The sequence below is a fragment of the Mytilus californianus genome, unplaced genomic scaffold (assembly GCF_021869535.1).
Source record: "Mytilus californianus isolate M0D057914Y unplaced genomic scaffold, xbMytCali1.0.p SCAF_7, whole genome shotgun sequence".
In the NCBI taxonomy this organism is placed as follows: domain Eukaryota; kingdom Metazoa; phylum Mollusca; class Bivalvia; order Mytilida; family Mytilidae; genus Mytilus; species Mytilus californianus.
In genome coordinates this window covers 100,366,895-100,385,375 of record NW_026262723.1, presented here as the reverse complement: position 1 = coordinate 100,385,375, position 18,481 = coordinate 100,366,895, and the positions used below count along the sequence as shown (strand labels likewise).

Below are 18,481 nucleotides of genomic sequence, written 5' to 3'. Positions count from 1 at the left end.
TTGTATTGAAATAAGAGAAAATTTGCATTCCAGTAACTAACTAAATATTCATGTAGTAGTGATGTAGTTTATTTATTTTTATGTATTAGAGAGGGTTAATATTCTATTTTATTTATTTTCAAACACCATCTGGTATGGAGTATAGTTATTTAATCATTTATTTTAAATGTAATATGTCTTAAAAATTACTGTATAATTAATACCAGAGACATTGTATTATATGTCTCTGTTAATACTATATATATATGTATATGCTCGGAAACGGGCCCTTTAATTGGATTCAATAAATATTCTTATTCTTATTCTTCTTATTCTTACCAACAACCGAAGTTCAATGCAACAAAGCCGTGACAGTTTTAAATTCTCATTCATTTTAAAAGATTAGAATAAACTACAACTCGAAATCTCTAACCAAAATTTCAATGACAACTTTTAGGATGGACTCGACTCACTCATGAGGTCCTCCTTTAAACTTTCTCTCATCTATAAACTAAATGTGCTTGTTGTTTTTATCTTTATATACATAAAATATGATGTAAAAAAATTAAAAGTTCAACAAAACTTGTAAACACGGTTTCAAAAAAGAAAAGAAAATGTGTAATTACAGAATTATTAACTTTAAATCCAACCTCAAACAATCTTCAAAATATTGACGGATTTCCGTATCAGATGAAGAAGAAAACACGTCACGGAAATGGATATAGCAAACACGTTCCACGAAAATAACCCTTTACAACCACTGACAACGGTTGTAAACTGGGTTAAAGTAAATTATTTGAGGTGTGTGGGTTTCAAACATTCCATACAAGCGAGCGGTTCAGTTTTCTTTCTCTTTTGCTTCTTTTTTTTTTTAAACGTGTAGGGTTTAAGTTGCATCACACAGTAGCCAATTAAAATTGAGAACGTTTGATTACGAATCAGAGTCTGTTTGACGTTTTTGATAAAGGGAAAAAATATCCAAATTTTAAAATCCGCAATGATAAGAAAAGTAAACAAATCTGACAAATAACCAAAAGGCCGTTTTGAATTCTCTCAACATGTACGCGCAAATATTTACTGTCTCGATTTTTTGTTTGTCTTGTTACTGTTATGAAGAGGATGCTTTGAAGCAGGCCTTAGGTGGAGGACTTACAGAAGGACTGGAAGACCTCATGACCTCGTTTGGCGAGGCAATAGACGGATTGGCTGATTTAGCTGAAGGGAAAACGATCGAATGCAAATACAAATGTAGAAACGGTACTGTATTTAATTCTATTTTATTACCGGTTAGTGACCACCGTCATCAGGTTGACTATTCGGTTCTCTTTTATGTATATCTACATGCAGCTGGTCCTTTAGTATAAGTTAATCACTATAAGGAAATATCTGAGAATTGTCAAAAAATATCATAAGGACCTACATGTAAGTCTAAGAGCTATGGTTCCACAACTAGCCCTAGTCCTATTATATAAAACCTCGGGGGCATTTTTTTCTATATCTGTTTATTTTTGATATTTTGTTTTTATTTAGTTTTAATTTTCTAATTTCTGATTATCTATGTGCCACTCGCATAAAAAAAATGAAAATATCAGTATAAAAAACATTAATTAACGAAAATATAATGCAAAGGTATATATTATAGGACTAGTAAATGCCCCTCCCTCTATGGGCCTTAATAACCATCTCATGACACAAATGCCTGTGCTTAGCAGTCAGAAGAACTACAGTTTGCAGTACAACGACAAGAACTCTCAAAAATTCAATACACCTTATCGCTATTTGTCCGCCATAAGTGGACTTCACAAAGGTTCTCTTAAAATTTGATGTCACAATAGAAAATGTCTGATGCCACAAAGGAAAAGTGATTGTTGTATGATGTCAGTAGTTCAAGTGTCGCAGATTTCCAGGTCAAGTGTTGCAGATATCCAAATAGTGATAAGGTCTATATGAACCTGAGAACTGATAGATAATATGAGGCAGGCGTTACCTGTGAAAGGGGACGAAGTCTGTATTCTTATATTATTTTTTTAATTTAAGCATATTTTAACTTCCGAATCTGTTAAAGAAGAAACGGAAATACAGAAACGTATGGGTCCTTTTGTTAAGATTTAAGTTGTCATTTTCAATGTAAACAAAGAAACGCTATCATCAGGTTACATTTTTTTTTTCATATCAAAGAATTACCAAAAAAGCAGACAATATGATGCTCCTTCATATTTTACAAACGAGACCGGAAGAAAGAAAGAAATTTCTGCGCAAATGCGGGAAAATAAAAAAGTTAGAAAATAAAAAGTTAGCGATTTTGAGTTCATTAGTACATGTACATTGTAGATTGATTTTTTTTTTTTTTATTGATTTTTCTACTGTTATTGGGGACTTCATCCCCATAATACCAGAAAACTTTACTATATATGGAATAATTCTGCTTTTATAGATAATAAAGTCTATAATTTTGAGATATATGTCATTTCTATTTAAAAGAGTACAATTTAAACTTCATGAATACGATTTGTGTTCTTTTATGCAAATTTCCATCTGGACTCTCAGTCTCAGGTGGACGTACTTATTCAAACTTGATCACGGACTGATAAAGTATGCTTGTGCCATGTGAAGGGTACCTTTGTAGTTGTAAATATTCCTAATCAAAATGAATAACTATATTGTTTAAAATTTATAACATATAAACACAATGTAATGGTTACCTACATGTACCTTTTGAACAATTACGTCCGCCACATTGTAGTAAACAAGGAACTTGCATTCAAGACACACAAGTTGAATTCCTAAAGTTAAATTATACTTTATTAAGTAAAAAGACAAATATCTCAAATTAAAGTCATAATTATCAATAAAAGCAGTATAACACCATATAAAATAGAGTTTTTGGTTTATATCTATCAGTTCTCTGGTTCATATTGAGTTTTTTAGAGTTCTCGGGAAATCATAATATTGTAACCACATTTTTGTACTTAAACAAATCATTCTATTACATGTATTACTTATTGTTTAGTGATAAGTTAATTATTGTAATTGCCTTTTGAATTGATTTTCATGTTTCCTTCTTCAAATAATGATTTCATGAATTTTTCACTAAGTGACAATTTTTTCTGTTAATATTTGCTTTGATGCAAGATGTTTTGGCCACACTACCAGGTGGTCCATAGATGTTTCGGCCATGCTTTTTTTAGTCATAAGGCAGGGAAAGTAAATTGTTTCCACGAACAGATGTGAAGAAACAAATGGGAAAAAAATTTAACTATATAATTATATTCATTGTGAAGAATTTGTATCAATTAATTACATGTATGAATTTGGAATATTCGTAAATGGACAATTATAAATATTAAAAAAATCTTTAAAAGAGAAATATATACATGTACCGAACAGTGAACACAATATGATGATTATTTAAAAGTAAAGAAAATTGCTAAGTCCTCACCATTATGACCCCTCTGATCATTAGTATTTTTAATGATCATTTCTCTGATATTTCTGAAGTAGTGAAGTATTAATTATGCTTTTGTCAAGTACATGTAATTGTGGAGGAAAAATACCAAACAAGATAAAGTTCTATATTTTAAAACAACAGGACCCATTCTGAGATCAAGTTATAGTGGGTGGATATATTCTTATAAAAATACAATCTGTTTGAAAAGCCCTTTGAAGTTTTGAAATAATTATCCACAGACACAAGATAAAGATGTGAAAAATTAATAGTCACTATATATATATATATGATGAAATTAATAGTCACTATATACATATATATAGGATGAAATTTGAAAAAAAGGCAGGACAGGAGTTTTGAGTAAAAAAAATGGCAGGATGAGCAACTTGGCAAAAAAAAAGGCATGATGAGCAACCAACTTGGCAATAAAAAAAGGCAAGATGACAATTTCTGTAAAAAAAGTCAGGATAAACTACATGTAATAAAAAAAAAGGCAGGACTGAATAGAGTTAAAAATAAAAAGGCAGGACAGAGGTTACAACTAAAAAAAAACAGGACAACATTTTTCATCCTAGCCCCCCCCCCCCCCATAAAAATCAAATGGTAGCTCCCTAAGGCATAAGTGTCAATAAAAGTTCAATGCAGTGGAATTAGAGGCAGATGTTGGTGTCTAAGTCTTTGTCTTTCATACTTATGTTCATTATGGAATAACTGTTAAATGATTGTTTCAATTTTTTTTTCGAATGAGACTATTTTTTTTGTCAGCAAGTTATTCTCTGCTAACAAAAATATGTAAATCAAGTACCAAAGTCAAATGGAAAAGTTATTATTTTCTTATCCAAGTGCAATGTAAGAAAGTCTTGTATCCTTGTATTTCACAGCAAATGCACACTTTATGATACAATGCATTTGACTTTTTGTTAAATAATATTCCTTTTCAAATCTTACTTCTCTCATAGCATGTAAGGCATATACAATTTATGAAATTTGGTGACCAAAAGATCACAAAAGCATTTGGATACATAGATCAGTTATTCCTGTCTTGATAACAGTGTTATATATCAATTTCAGTAGTGTGCTAGCCAGTAAGTTATTGTGCTTAAGGTTTTAAAAGCACCCATGGGAAGTTTTCTTGCTTTTAAGACATTTTGGCCATACACCACTTCACCCTTATGTCTTTTACACCATGTACCAGTTTGACCATGGTTGTTCTAGTCAGTTACCAATTAAAAGATACCTATGACCAGGGACAGTCTATACTTAGTATAGACTGGTATAGACTGTCCCTGCTATGACATATAAGTTTACCTGTTAGAGACCCTTATTTAAAGTGTACAAGTCTGAGAATGTATTGGTCCAGAAACGCTAAGAAATACAAGAACACACATATAGACAAATGTGAAAAGATTTCTTAAAAGCATTAGTTAATTTTGTTTATAGTTAACAATCATCCTAAAATATTTATGAAACTTTCCTTCTGTTTAAATTGGTCAAACTTTAACATGAAGCCAAATTTTTTTTTATAAATATATAACTAATATTTCAAGTGACAAAAATTATATGTAAGGAACATTCCTATAATTTAACAATTTTTCATTGTTGCTAAAAAGTGTTTACACAATTTCAGAATACATTGTACTGATCATGACATGTTTTTCACTAATTAATAAGTACATTAAATTATTTAGATTATATAAACACAGATTTGTCAAAAACTTTTTGTAAGAGTATTGTATTGTTATACAATCATATTACTAAATAAACACCCGAAGGGGTATGTCACCCACAATTGTAGAAATGAAAAGACTATTTATTGTAATATAGACAAATTGGTATTATAATCTAAATATTTATATGTACTTTTTAAATAGTGAAAAACGTGTCAGTACAATGTATTCTGAAATTGTGTAAACACTTTTTAGCAACAATGAAAAATTGTTAAATTATAGGAATGTTCCTTACATATGATTCTTGTTACTTTAATTAGTGACAAACATGCCAGTACAATGTATAAATCTTTCTCAATACTACTATGAAACTACATTGTACATTACATGTATCTCTACCAATCTGTGTAAAAATAAGCTGAAAAAATTCTTTTGCCCAGTGTTACCCATTTTTATATGACCGCAAAAAAATTTTTGTGGTCGTATATTGGTATGACGTTGGCGTCGTCGTCGTCGTCGTTGTCGTCGTCGTCCAGCGTCGTCGTCCGAATACACATTAGTTTTCGCACTCTAACTTTAGTTTAAGTGAATGGATCTCAATGAAATTTTACCATAAGGTTCAATACCACAAAAGGAAGGTGGGGATTGATTTTGGGGGTTATGGTACTAACAGTTAAGGAATTAGGGGCCAAAAAGGGGCCAAAAATAAGCATTTTTGTAACTTCCAGACATAACTTGTGTGTAAGTATATGGATCTCTCTGACATTGTACCACAAGGTTCCATATCACAAAGGGAATGCTGGGATTGATTTTGGGGGTAATTGCCTCCAAATTTTAGGAATAAGGGGCAAAAAAGGGGCAAAAAACAAGCATTTTTCTAGTTTCATGACAATAACTTGTGTGTAAGTGTATGGATCTCTCTGACATTGTATCACAAGGTTCCATATCACAAAGGGAATACTGGGATTGATTTTTGGGGGTAATTTCCTCCAAATTTTGGGAATTAGGGGCCAAAAAGGGGCAAAAAACAAGCATTTTTCTAGTTTCAGGACAATAACTTGTTTGTAAGTGTATGGATCTTTATGAAATTGTACTGCAAGGTTCCATATCACAAAGGGAAAGCTGGGTTGGAGTTTGGGGGTAATTGCCCTAAACGTTTAGGAATTAGGGGCCAAAAAGGGACAAAAAAACAAGCATTTTTCTAGTTTCCAGACAATAACTTGTGTTCAAGTGAATGGATCTCTCTAAAATTGTACTGCAAGGTACCATACCACAAAGGGAAAGCTGGGATTGAGTGTGGGGGCGATGAATCATAAGGGGGTTCAAAAAATTTGGGGGGGGGGGATTTTTTTTTCCTTTTTTTTCTTTAAAATTTTCCATTTTAAATTGGTTATTTCTGATTTATATATAAAAGCAAATAATAATGATATGGTTTGAATAGCATACATGTGAACCTCCCGACAGGAGTACAATAATCCTGTTTTCAGGAGTCTCCTCCCGACTTCCGGTTGAAGAGGAAAATTATAATCCCGTGTATGAAATTTTTCATGAATGAAAAATTTCTGCCCAACATATCATCTCAGGCATCTGGTGTAACTCACATTACCTGAAGTTATATTTTACCTGTAAATCAATTAACATGCATAATTATATGGCTTCACTTGTCAGTTTGGGTGTCAAACATACTGGTAATCAATGATTTTTTACCTCAGGCTAACTGCCGTTGTGTAACAAAAACTGTGTATTTATTGGGTTACTTCCCTTGATTTATCTTGTTTTAAGTTACTTTCCTTTTAATAATGAAAATTTTTAAAAGAATATAAATAAAATATAAATTGAACAAATAATCATAAAAGGATGGTAAATAAATGATTTTAAATGTCTTAGGACAAATAAAAAAATAATAATTTGAAAATTATTTGAGGATTCTATACTTCCTTTCAAGGCTTAAATTGAAATTTATATAATAACTATGACCCTTGTTTTACAGTTAGAATGATTTTCTGAGTATGCAAACAAAAGCTATTTGCAGATAGTTAAACAAATGTTCTGGTTGCAATAAATGTTTTATAGAATATGAAGTAAAAAATTTAAAGAACATACTGAAAAAAAAAATGTTAGATTGAACATGTAAAATATAAAGATGGAGAAACTTTATAAGTACAAGGGTACTATAAACATAATAAATTGGATGGAAAGTTGAAGAAAACACACTTTAAAAGACCATTTTTACAGCACACGGTTACATTTACGACAAAATTTATGTCGATTAAAAACCTCCTGATCTGAGTCCTAATCTCCTGACCAAAATTTCTCAATCTCCTGATCTGAGTTTCACAGTCCATCACATGTATGAATAGGTAAATTAAAAAATTATAAGTTCTTAGACCACTTTCATTCTGTGTCAGAAACCTATGCTGTGTCAAATATTTAATTACAATCCAAATTCAGTGCTGTATCAAGCTTGAATGTTGTGTCCATACTTGCCCCAACTTTTCAGGGTTTGACCTCTGCGGTCGTATCAAGCTGCGCCCCAGCGGAGCATTTTATTGAAAACTTAAAATGAACTGACATGCTTCAGCTTTTATAGGTACATGTATAAGGCAGAAAATCAAAGGGATTACTCAATATTGTGTACAATGTATATGATTTTTGGCATTTTTGTCTCTACTGCGACTTGTTGCGGAAGGCGAGACATAGGTATTGCTTTTTTGGCAAAGTTATAGGCATCAACAATTGTTAAGTTTACTGCTGTAGTTAGTTTGATAGGAACTACTTGTGATAGATCTATGATATTTTCTATAAAGTTGCATTACTATCAGTACATATCAGATTGACAACTATTTCAAGGCGCTTTCCAAGTAGGGTAGTGTAGGTCATGGTCCAATGACTTTCAATTAACTACCAATTTTCAATGTTAATTTTTCTGCTTAAGTTAGTTCGATAAGAACAACTTACAATAGACAACAATATTTTCTATAAAGTTACATTACTGTCTGTTCATCTCAGTTTGTCGACTATTATGAGGCCCTGCCCACTAGTTCATGGTCCAGCGTCTTTGAATTATTTAACGATGTGACAGTTGCTGTCCATTGATTGTCTTTTTCAGAATTTTGTGCTGACAGGTGAGACATATCTCTGTGTCAACAGTTTATATATAATAACATTAGTGGTTCTAATGTTACTGCACCAAATGCACTGACAATAAATGTCTCTTCAGGGATGCTGGAGACCAAAATAATTGAATATCCAAAACTAATTAAAAATAATTAAAGCACTGATACATGTAAATCAATAAAATAACTAGCAGATTTCATTTGTGCCAAAAAAATATATATTATAAATCCACTTATTCAAAATACAACAGGATGATGTTTTATTTGTTCCTAATTCAAAGAAGAAGAGTAAAGGACCAACTCTGACCTGTCTAATTAATGCTGTATCAATGAAAGGAATCTCAAAGAGCAGGTTCTGGAAATCATGCCATTTTACACTCCAATATTTGTCACTGACTCCTTAGTTGATTATTTACAGGATTAACAATTGTGAACATGTTAAAAAACATTGATTGATTTTGTGCAATGTGGACTAATTATAAGTAATTCATACAGAACAGAACTACATTCATGACAATGAAAACAGAAAAGAAAAAAGGGAAAAAATTCAGTCCAGATTAAAAAATTCATCATAAATGATATTACTCCTTAAAAATACAGGTCTAAATTTAGAGATATGTAATATTGGAGATAACAATACATGTTCCTGTATATCATAAATCATTAAAATCTGATACATGTACATGTCTTTAAAATTTAACTGGATAGTTTAAATGGAAGATGTGTTGAAGTGTGTGAATGATTTTCAATACCACATGTATTTGAAATGCAACTTCTGAAATTTTCCTCTTTTAAACCAAGAGTGTGTTTCTCTTCATGAAATATGCTAATTTTCATGTTGCAAATGTACTATTTATATATATATCAGTATTAAATTTATAATTAAGATCCATTTATTACATCGGTGATCCGTTTATTTGGCAATCGCCAATGGCAGTCAGCAGGGTTTAAGAACATTTGTTGTTAGACCTGTTAGTCAAATGCGTTTTGTTAAAATATACTTTTTCACTTTTTTGGTCTCTCTAACAAGACATTTGTTTTGCATGCACACTTATAAAAATTGCGGTTTTTATCCAACGCAATCATAGGTTTGAACGTTGTTTTCAATTTAGACTTGTATATATATATATGTGTGTGTAGGACTTGGAGGTGCGATGGGGACGCTGAAGTGCGATGGTCTGCGCCAAAGTGCGAAGGTCCTTTCTCTGATGTGCAATGGTCTATAAGACGCGTGATGGCTAGTCTAAAATCTACAGATGGACAATTTTTATGAGAGCTTGAATTTTTTATAAGTTAGTATATAAATACCATTCATTCAATATTTTCTTTAGTTGCATTGCAGTAAAAAACATTGGTGATCCATATTATTCCTTGTTTTGATTCACAGCAGCCGAATAGATTTTTCATTTATTTTGTTTTGTTCTGACCAACCAAGAAGTATTTGCACTTCAAACAACTATCACATTTTTTCATCTATACCGGTAAGTACACTGCTAGTATTATAGTTTCATATATATCTTTAATTTACGCCTCCTTAAGCGGTGTTTGCAACATTTGAAATACAAAAATATATTTCACATCATGCATGTCCTTAGTTACAGTTTCATACAAAAAGAGAGATCTTCCTATTTTATTTTGCTACTCTCGATGATTTACTTCAAATCCTTAAAACGTGCTTCTAACAATCAGATTATTTTCTACATCGACGTGAACATGAAAAATATTGAAAATATTATTCATGTAATCGGTCGCCCTTCAGTGTAGTTATCAACAAGTTAATGTCACCATTGCACTTCAGCGTGTTAACCAACACACTTCAGCGTTAAACCATCGCACATTAGTGTGACCATCGCGGTTCGGAGTACCATCACGGTTCAGAGTCCTACATATATATTATTAAGCATGTTTGTAAAGGATAATTTTACTTACAAAAAAAACGTAAATCCTTAGCAATTTTTCTTTTCATTTCAGGAGTTAAAGCCAAGCCACACCCTAACCATAAACCGACATCTAATGGATGTGGATCATTTGGAATTGAGGTAGGGGAAATCAGAAAATCTAGCAACTGCTTGAATTTTGGCTGATCTATGTTTTTTACATCAATTAATTTAATTTGTCTAACTTTTCCTTGCTTTATTTTTCATTCTCGTTCTGGAGGCAATAAGGAATATATATTACTACAAATGTAGCACAAGGCAAATTTATTTAACTTGTGAACATAACTACAAACATAATGTTACTACAAATGTGCACAAGGCAAACTCAAAGCCTAAATCATGTAACAGTAAACATTACTACAAATGTAACTACAATGTACAAATGTAGCACAAGGCAAGTTCAAAGCCTAATTCATGTAATTGTTAACATTACTACAAATTTGCACAAGGCAAATTCAAAGCCTAATGGCATGTTAACATTACTATAAATGTAGCACAAGGCTAATTCTTGTAAATATAACTTGTGAACTTTACTACAAATTTAGCACAAGACTTGTTCATGTTACTTGTGAACAGCACGAGTCATGTCTTCTTTGACTGTCCATGACATTAAAACACTAAATCCCTGCGATGTGTTTTAGTTGATTTTTGTCTCTGATGCATGATTTTTTATTATTAATTGTTTTTGGCTTTTAACTAGCTTTCAGTACGTTATTTTATTTGGCAACATTTTGTCCAAGGTTATGGTTGTCTTTCTGATATTGTTAAACATCTAACCCCTTGTTTTATTAATTTTGTATTTACATTGTGTCATTGATCAAATTTATTCGTTCAGTGTATGTTCGTTGTTTTTGTTAATATGTCTTTTGATTGAGTTAAGCCATTTCAATTGATATTTTATAGTGTGTCTTTCTATGTTGTAATGTTACACTACTATTTCAGGTTAGGGTGAAGGTTGGCGCTTATTAAAACGTTTAAACCCGCTGCATTTGTTTGCACCTGTCCTAAGTCAGAAACCTGATGTTCAGTGGTTGTCGTTTGTTGATGTGGTTCTTAAGTGTTTCTTGTTTCACGTTTTTTATATAGATTAGACCGTTGGTTTTCCTGTTTGCCACTAGGCTCCGTGTTGAAGGCCGTACTTTGACCTATAATGGTTTACTTTTACAAATTGTGACTTGGATGGAGAGTTGTCTCATTGGCACTCATACCACATCTTCTTATATCTATTTACTATAAATTAAGCACATAGCTAATTCCTGAAAATTCTGAACATTAATTTTCTACAAATGTAGCATAAGGCCTGTTGACAATAAGACAGTAATGTTCTCTTATTATATTATAGTTTGATACAGGGAACTTGCCACAGATGACAGAATGTTGTGACACACATGACATATGTTATGACACATGTAATACTGATAAAGAGAAATGTGATAAGGACTTCAGACAATGTTTGATGGAGATGTGTGATAAACTTGGGGATGATTTAAATAAAGAAGAGGCTGAAGGTTAGAGTCTTTACTTGTTAGCTTAAATTTCTACATCTAATGTAAATACTATTGTGAATTCTCAAATGTACAGTTGTTCCTAAATTTTAATTTGCCATCAATGCTGAAAATTAAAAAAATGTTGTTATTTGATGATCTTTATATGTAGTTCATAATGGACATGTACATTTGTGTAATAAGATCTTTTTGCAGTTTACATAAGAATTGCTTAAAGATCAAATCCAAGCACAATTGTACTTGAAAAGTTCACACATAATAAATTTTGTGGAATTCTGCAAGGGCAAAGAAATAATTTTATTTATATAATAAATGTAGATGATTGTTTACTTCGTAATGAACTGATAACTTGCTCAATACATGGATTGAAATTAATCTGTTTACAAAAATGCATTTGTAAGCTAATTTTACCTTCTTATTTCTAAACTTGGACATATAATATTGTTATCATATATACACTATTTCTTTAATTGAATCTTTGATTTTGTCTGCTACTCTTTAAGCAGATTAAACAAGATTATAGTTGCTTTCAAACTTAACCTTTAGTTTCTGGTGGACAATTGTCTCATTGGCAATCATACCACATCTCCTAATTATCTTTATATGTATCCCTGTAATAAAGGAATATTTTGATGCATTTATGATTGTGATTATTGAACAAAGAACAAAAATATGAGATTTATTATTCTGATTTCTAAAAATTCTGCGTATTAATAATTCTATTGAAATTTATGATACAAGTTTTAATTTTTTTGAGAAAGTTTACTTGCTGCAATAGTAAAAACATCCTAAAAAAATTCTGAATTTGCAGGACTGAAGATATACTGACACTTTCTTTAGAAGCATTATTCAAAAGTGGTAGTTTTTTATTCTATTGAATTGTGAAAATTGTCTTAAATAAGGGCATTATATGGTACATGTATATACTTTGGAAGTTATGAGAATTGACTAATTGTATTCCCTGTTTTTGATTTCCAAGTGCCAAAATACATGTTTGGAAAAGGTATGTGTTTCATGTCATAATATAGTGCCTAGAAAATCAACATAACAATGTTACAGTGGTTTTGATTCTTTACTTCCTCCCCAACTTGGGATGGAACCTATACATTTTCCTCTAACCTGTATGGCAAAGCCACCTAGCATTGCACAACAACCTTCTCCTCTCCTCCAACTATAGCTGATAAAAATTGGTTATCGTCTTGGGAGGTTCATTTCATCATACATATATCTTTATTTATTTAAGTTATTGCCCTTTGATTATGTTTTTTAATCTAGCCAAATCATACTATTCCTTGGTTTCCTTATCTTAGTCTCTACCCCAATTCTGTTTGCTCTAATTTTGCTCGCAAATGTTTTTCCTACTATTGCTAAAAAAACCTGATTGACAACAATTTATTAAAGGGTCGTATGCAGCATTTTTTAAACATGCATTGAAAAATGCATAAATTTTATTATAGCTTCAAGTAATTGTTAACAAACTTTCCATGTACTGTTAATCTAACTGTTTGAACTATTGTCAGATTTTTTAAACATTCAATTACGAGATGGAATGTCTCATTTGATCAATTGATTATAAAGATTTTCCCTAGTTTGAATATCTCAACCATTTAAAACTTTTCAGTTACAATGAATCATCTGAGCAATATTAATATTGGTATCTGTGATTATTGTAGGTTGTGAAGCTACAGCAGAAATCATGTACCGAGGAACATTAGCTTTGGGTTGTACACCATTTAAGAAAGCTCAGAAGAATGCCTGTCTCTGCACTGACCAGCTATCACTTGATCAGAAAGCTGCAGAAAATAAATCTGGTACTAAAAATCATAAAGATGACAAGAAACCCAACGATAAAACAGCAAAACATCAAAAGAAGTCAGATAACATTCAAAAATCTAAAGTATCTCAACATCAGAAGAATTCTAATGAAAATTCAGAAAAGATATCTTCTGCTAAAAAAACTGATAATAAACAAGAGAAAGTTAAACCAAAAACAAGCAGAGAGAGTGGAGATTTATGATGATTTCGTAAACATCATTTGTTTAGTTTCTGTTTTATTCCGTCCTCAGTTTTCACATAACATTCTATTTGGAATGGCTTGCAATATTTATTGAATTATTGTCAGTATAGGCAGTAGTAATGTATAAGAAGGATATTTGAATTCAATGCTAATGTTGTTCTTTTTAGTTACACTGACAATTGCTGTCAACAACTTTTGAATATACCTACAACATAATTTTTTTGTTAGATACCTACTGAAGATTTTCTATTTTGCATTTATTGATTCTGTGTCCTAGTTTTGAAATACTAGATACAAAATTATTTTGTCTCTCGGAATAAGAGACTTTTTTATGCGATATACTATATACTGCTGGTGTCAGCATAATTCTGTAAAATGTTAAACTTAGCATGATTGTAATATATGTATGAATTGAATAATTGCTGTTAGTATACTAGTTTTTTATATGCACAATATTTTGATATGAATGAAAATTTTTTCGCTTTCTGTGATATCTGGATCAAAGTTATTTAGCATACATGTCTTTAAGAGTGGTTATTACATACATACTTAATAGTGTTGCTAGATAGTTTATTTTTATGGTTTTGCACAGACATATTTATGATTTTTCAGTGAAATGATATGTAATATATTGTTATTTTTTACAGGTATAATCAATCATGGATGGTAGGAAAATTGAAATATTTTTCCAAAATAAATAGAAAAATTAAGCATAACACTTGTCAAAAATAATGATTTTACATACATGCAATGTTGGATAAATTGGTATTTCTTTCTTGTATATGTTTTTGACAAGTTTTTGTTTATTAGTCTATTTTGCTATATGTATAACATCTATGTTTAATGGGTTGTTTCAGGTATATATATTAAATTTGATTATTTTCATTTTTGGGTGTATGTTTTGGTAATCTGTATAAATGTTGGTGTTTATGATGTAATATTTATTGTTGTATTTCATTGTTATTTTTCTTTCGCTTTATGACTTACTTCCCTAATGCTTACATTTTGAATTGTGTAAAAATATACATGAAACATATTTAAGAGACATATGCTTACATTTCACATAGTCCTCTGTACTTTTATCATTGCATGGCCTTGGGAGCAGTATTTTTCTTTATTATTAAGATATATTTTACTATTTAAGGAAATATATGTATTCTCTAGCAAAAAGGTTAAAAAAACTAAAGTTCCTTGAAAATTCTTAATATGTTTATGGTATGAGAAGTTAGTTTTAAATTTTTTTGTACAAATTTGATGGCTGCTCGTGAAAGATGATGATTCTTTGAAGGAACTTTTGCCATAAAATTGGCTTAAAACTCAAATATTTTTGTCCATATAAATCTGGTGGTCATTGGTGATGGGATCAAATATTAAAAAGAAGTATAATTTTGAAGTTTCTATTTAATGAACTTGAGACATTACATAATTTTAGTTTTTGACTACCACTTATGTCAACTTTAAGTTTTCTGTTCAGTAACCTAAGATTACCATCACCAAACCAATTTTTGCAAGAGGTCATGAAACAGAATAAGTTAGATTGAGACATATTTTGCTATTGGAGTCTTTTAGTTTAGATATTAGTGGTCAGTAAATTTTTATAGATATTATCACATTTTAAAAGGTTATTTACAATCATTTCTGGTTCTCCACAATCACTTTTTTGATCTTGCAGTTATTTCAATTATTTCTTGTTGATAATCATACAGTGTATATCCTGATCTCAATTTGTTGATATAAATAATAAAAATTTTGGTTATGTGTTCCAATTTTAAAACAGTCTTCCTCTTTTACTAACTTCACACCATATTTGACATTTACACATTGTGTATTGTTTCTCCTATTTTATTTACAATTGTTGTTTTGGTGGGAGTTGCTAGTAACTCTGTGCTACCATGACTACTCCCCTAGTTTTCATTTCCATTGATACTTGCATCACTAGGAGGCATTATAAAAGTGATCTATTAAATCTGGTGTGCCTTCTGACATGACCTACAAGGTAAAATATATCTGTCTTGAAGTCTCCTTACTTTTCTATTTGTTTATCATTGCTCCTCTATTTTATCATGGTTGATTATGTTCAATTATAGGTATTGATATATAGTTGCCAATCAGTCTTAAACATGAACAAAATTAAATACAGGGGTAATTAGTTAATCCACAATGTTAAGGATTTGAGCTGTGTCCGATAGAAATCGAGATTATGCAAATGAATATCTATACATCTGTTAATATGTTGCTTTTAGATAAATGGACTCAAAAGAAGTCCATCTTGATTTGCTGTAGTGGTATCATGCCAAAACTGAAAACAGCCCTTTATTTCTGCCAGTTTGAATAAATACATATTGTTTTGAACAATACATTGTAATTTTAAGATAGAATTTTATGTATTCAGAAAGACTGGAAATTAAATCTGTTAAGGATTTGAGCTGCCTTGCATAGAAATCGAGATTATGCAAATGAATATCTATACATCTGTTAACTTATTTTGGGTTGAAAAAATCTCTATGCAAAATCTGTAGCTGTTTGAAAATTGAGTTGATATAAGAACCCTACAAAACATTTATCTTTTATTTTGTATTTTAATGTTCCAAAATCAATCAAATACTTATAGGTGTAATACCACCATTGATTTTCCCCTATTAGTCTTTGTTAAATTTGCAAAATTTCTTCAAATCAAGCCGCATCATGATAGAATATAGTGTGGACCAATAAATGATCAAACAGTTATCATATCTGCCTACAAACAGTTGAATACAAAAGATGACTCTAGGATGATAAATACCACTAATGGACCTCTTTGTCTTCATTATAAGGTCCCTTTTGGTACATTTATGCCTCTCATTTTCTCAAAATTTCAATTTTTTGGGCCAATAAATAAAAATTTTGGGGTAACTTTCACTCATTTATGAAAGAAATGTGATAATAAATGAGTAATTGAAGTATTCAAGCTGAATGAACTATCCGTATTAAAGTTGACTGACTCCATGGAGGTTTCAATAAGTCTTTACGTAAAACTTAAATTTACGCCACGTTCCAGAGAGGGACATAAAAAGCTTCCCTTTTAGTGAATAATTTATTGTTACTGCTTCAAAAATAATTTCATTTACTAATAACTATATATTTATTAAAGTACTACTTAGGAAAAAGTTTTCTATTATAGCAAAATATAAGAAATAAGGAGAAAAAGTCAGAAAAAGCTCCCCAAAACATTGAGTATGGCTTGCTCAGTCTACTAATATTCATGGTAGAGTCCTATTTCAAAGCAATTTTCTCATAAAATGTGTTTTTGAGACTCGATCTACTCAGAATATTTCATTTTTGTAATATTTCACTTAAATAGCATGAAATTTTAACAAATGAGAGTACACACAAGGTCAAAGGTGCATGTGCAGCTTCCCATAGTAGGTGTAATACCACCATTGATTTTCCCCTATTAGTCTTTGTTAAATTTGCACTTTTCAAAAAATTGTACAGAATTTATCTTTGTTTCAAATAAAGAAATACTTGGCATGAGTAAAGTTTTATCCTGTCCAGTACTATAGACAAAATTTCACATAACATTTCATTGCATATAAGAAAACCATCACTGGAAGTAAACCAATCAAATTTTCTCCCCTTTTTTCCTGTGTACAAGCTTGAGTAACCATGTAACCTCAAGTTTCCAAAATGTTCTATAGAAATACCAAATAAAAAAATAAGGGTTCTTTGAAACACCCAAGATATATGTTTATGACTCAGAAATTTTTTACTGCAATGAAATGTAGGATTAATTTCCTACTACTGTCAAATTCAAGGGAATATTTTTTTCTACCATTTTTCGTATGCAACCGGATGTGACGTACTATGATTTGGTGGTATTACACCTATACATGTATACATGTACTGGCATAAGGTCAATTTCTATCCGATGCAGCTCATTTCATAATGTGAATATTATAATAGTTTTCAGCTTCTTGGGATCATGTATTTATACTATATTATATTTATAAAGGTGTTCATCTTGTTAAAAAAGTTGATAGTTTTTTTAACTCACATTGTATTATGCAATTGATAACTAGTTATTTAAGTTTATTTGAATATATTTTTTTAATAAATATGCAAAACAGGACTGAAGACTTTTTATTGACATTTTTAATATTATCAACACGTTTCATTTTTTCACCTGGACGATGTTGGTTTAAAAATTTAACCAATGGATAGCCTATATTCTGAAGATTGTTTTTTTTAAGTATTAATTACATAAAGCATTACCAATTATTCTGCACCAAGTCCACATTTCCACAATCAATGCCTCATCAGTGATGCTTAAGGCTAAAATATTTGAAAATCCAAAGCTTAATACAAACATTGAAGAGATGTAATAACATAAAAGGACCAAAAATATAACCAAACTAGAACAAGGAATGAAAGTTATGCATGAGTGAGTTATGTAAGACAGCTTTCATCTGATTTGATTTAAAGGGCAATATCACTTCCTAAATTTACCTTTTCTTTAATGGAAATAGTAGTTTTACCATCTTGCATATATAAGTCTCATTATAATGTCACCTGACTATTGTCATTCCTCTGATCTTTTCCTTTGTTATTATGTCACCTTAAAACAAATGTTGGATGACATACATGTATTGCTATTCCTCTGTTTCTTCATTATGTCAGTGTGAATGAAAGTCAGGTGACTTATTTCTATATTCCTCTGAAACTATTGAACCAATTTTTGTCGAGCCTGCGACTTTTGTTGCAGAAAGCTTGACATAGGGATGGTGATCCGGCGGCGGCGTTAGCTAACTTCTTAAAAGCTTTATATTTTAGAAG

At 30.7% G+C, this 18,481-nt stretch overlaps 1 protein-coding gene across 3 annotated transcripts; it reads left to right on the top strand.

The window, feature by feature from the left end:
* Nucleotides 1-971: 971 nt before the first annotated feature.
* Nucleotides 972-17,777, top strand: LOC127709878 (group XIIA secretory phospholipase A2-like). Of its 3 annotated transcripts, XM_052215559.1 has the most exons (6): nucleotides 972-1,236; nucleotides 10,182-10,249; nucleotides 11,490-11,655; nucleotides 12,632-12,655; nucleotides 13,326-13,463; nucleotides 14,317-17,777. In XM_052215559.1, the coding sequence occupies exons 1-6, from the start codon at nucleotides 1,038-1,040 to the stop codon at nucleotides 14,337-14,339; spliced, it is 618 nt and encodes a 205-aa protein (XP_052071519.1). In that variant the 5' UTR covers nucleotides 972-1,037; the 3' UTR covers nucleotides 14,340-17,777. The 3 variants fall into 3 exon arrangements, with proteins under 3 accessions (XP_052071519.1, XP_052071516.1, XP_052071517.1); XM_052215556.1 differs by having other exon boundaries at nucleotides 13,326-17,777; XM_052215557.1 differs by lacking the exon at nucleotides 12,632-12,655 and having other exon boundaries at nucleotides 973-1,236; nucleotides 13,326-17,777.
* Nucleotides 17,778-18,481: the final 704 nt, after the last annotated feature.

Coding starts and splice junctions, on each gene's coding strand:
- LOC127709878 (XM_052215556.1), top strand. CDS start 1,038: ATGTACGCGCAAATATTTACTGTCTCGATTTTTTGTTTGTCTTGTTAC. Junction 11,656..12,631: donor AAATAAAGAAGAGGCTGAAG/GTTAGAGTCTTT, acceptor TTGATTTCCAAG/TGCCAAAATACATGTTTGGA. Junction 12,656..13,325: donor AAAATACATGTTTGGAAAAG/GTATGTGTTTCA, acceptor TGATTATTGTAG/GTTGTGAAGCTACAGCAGAA.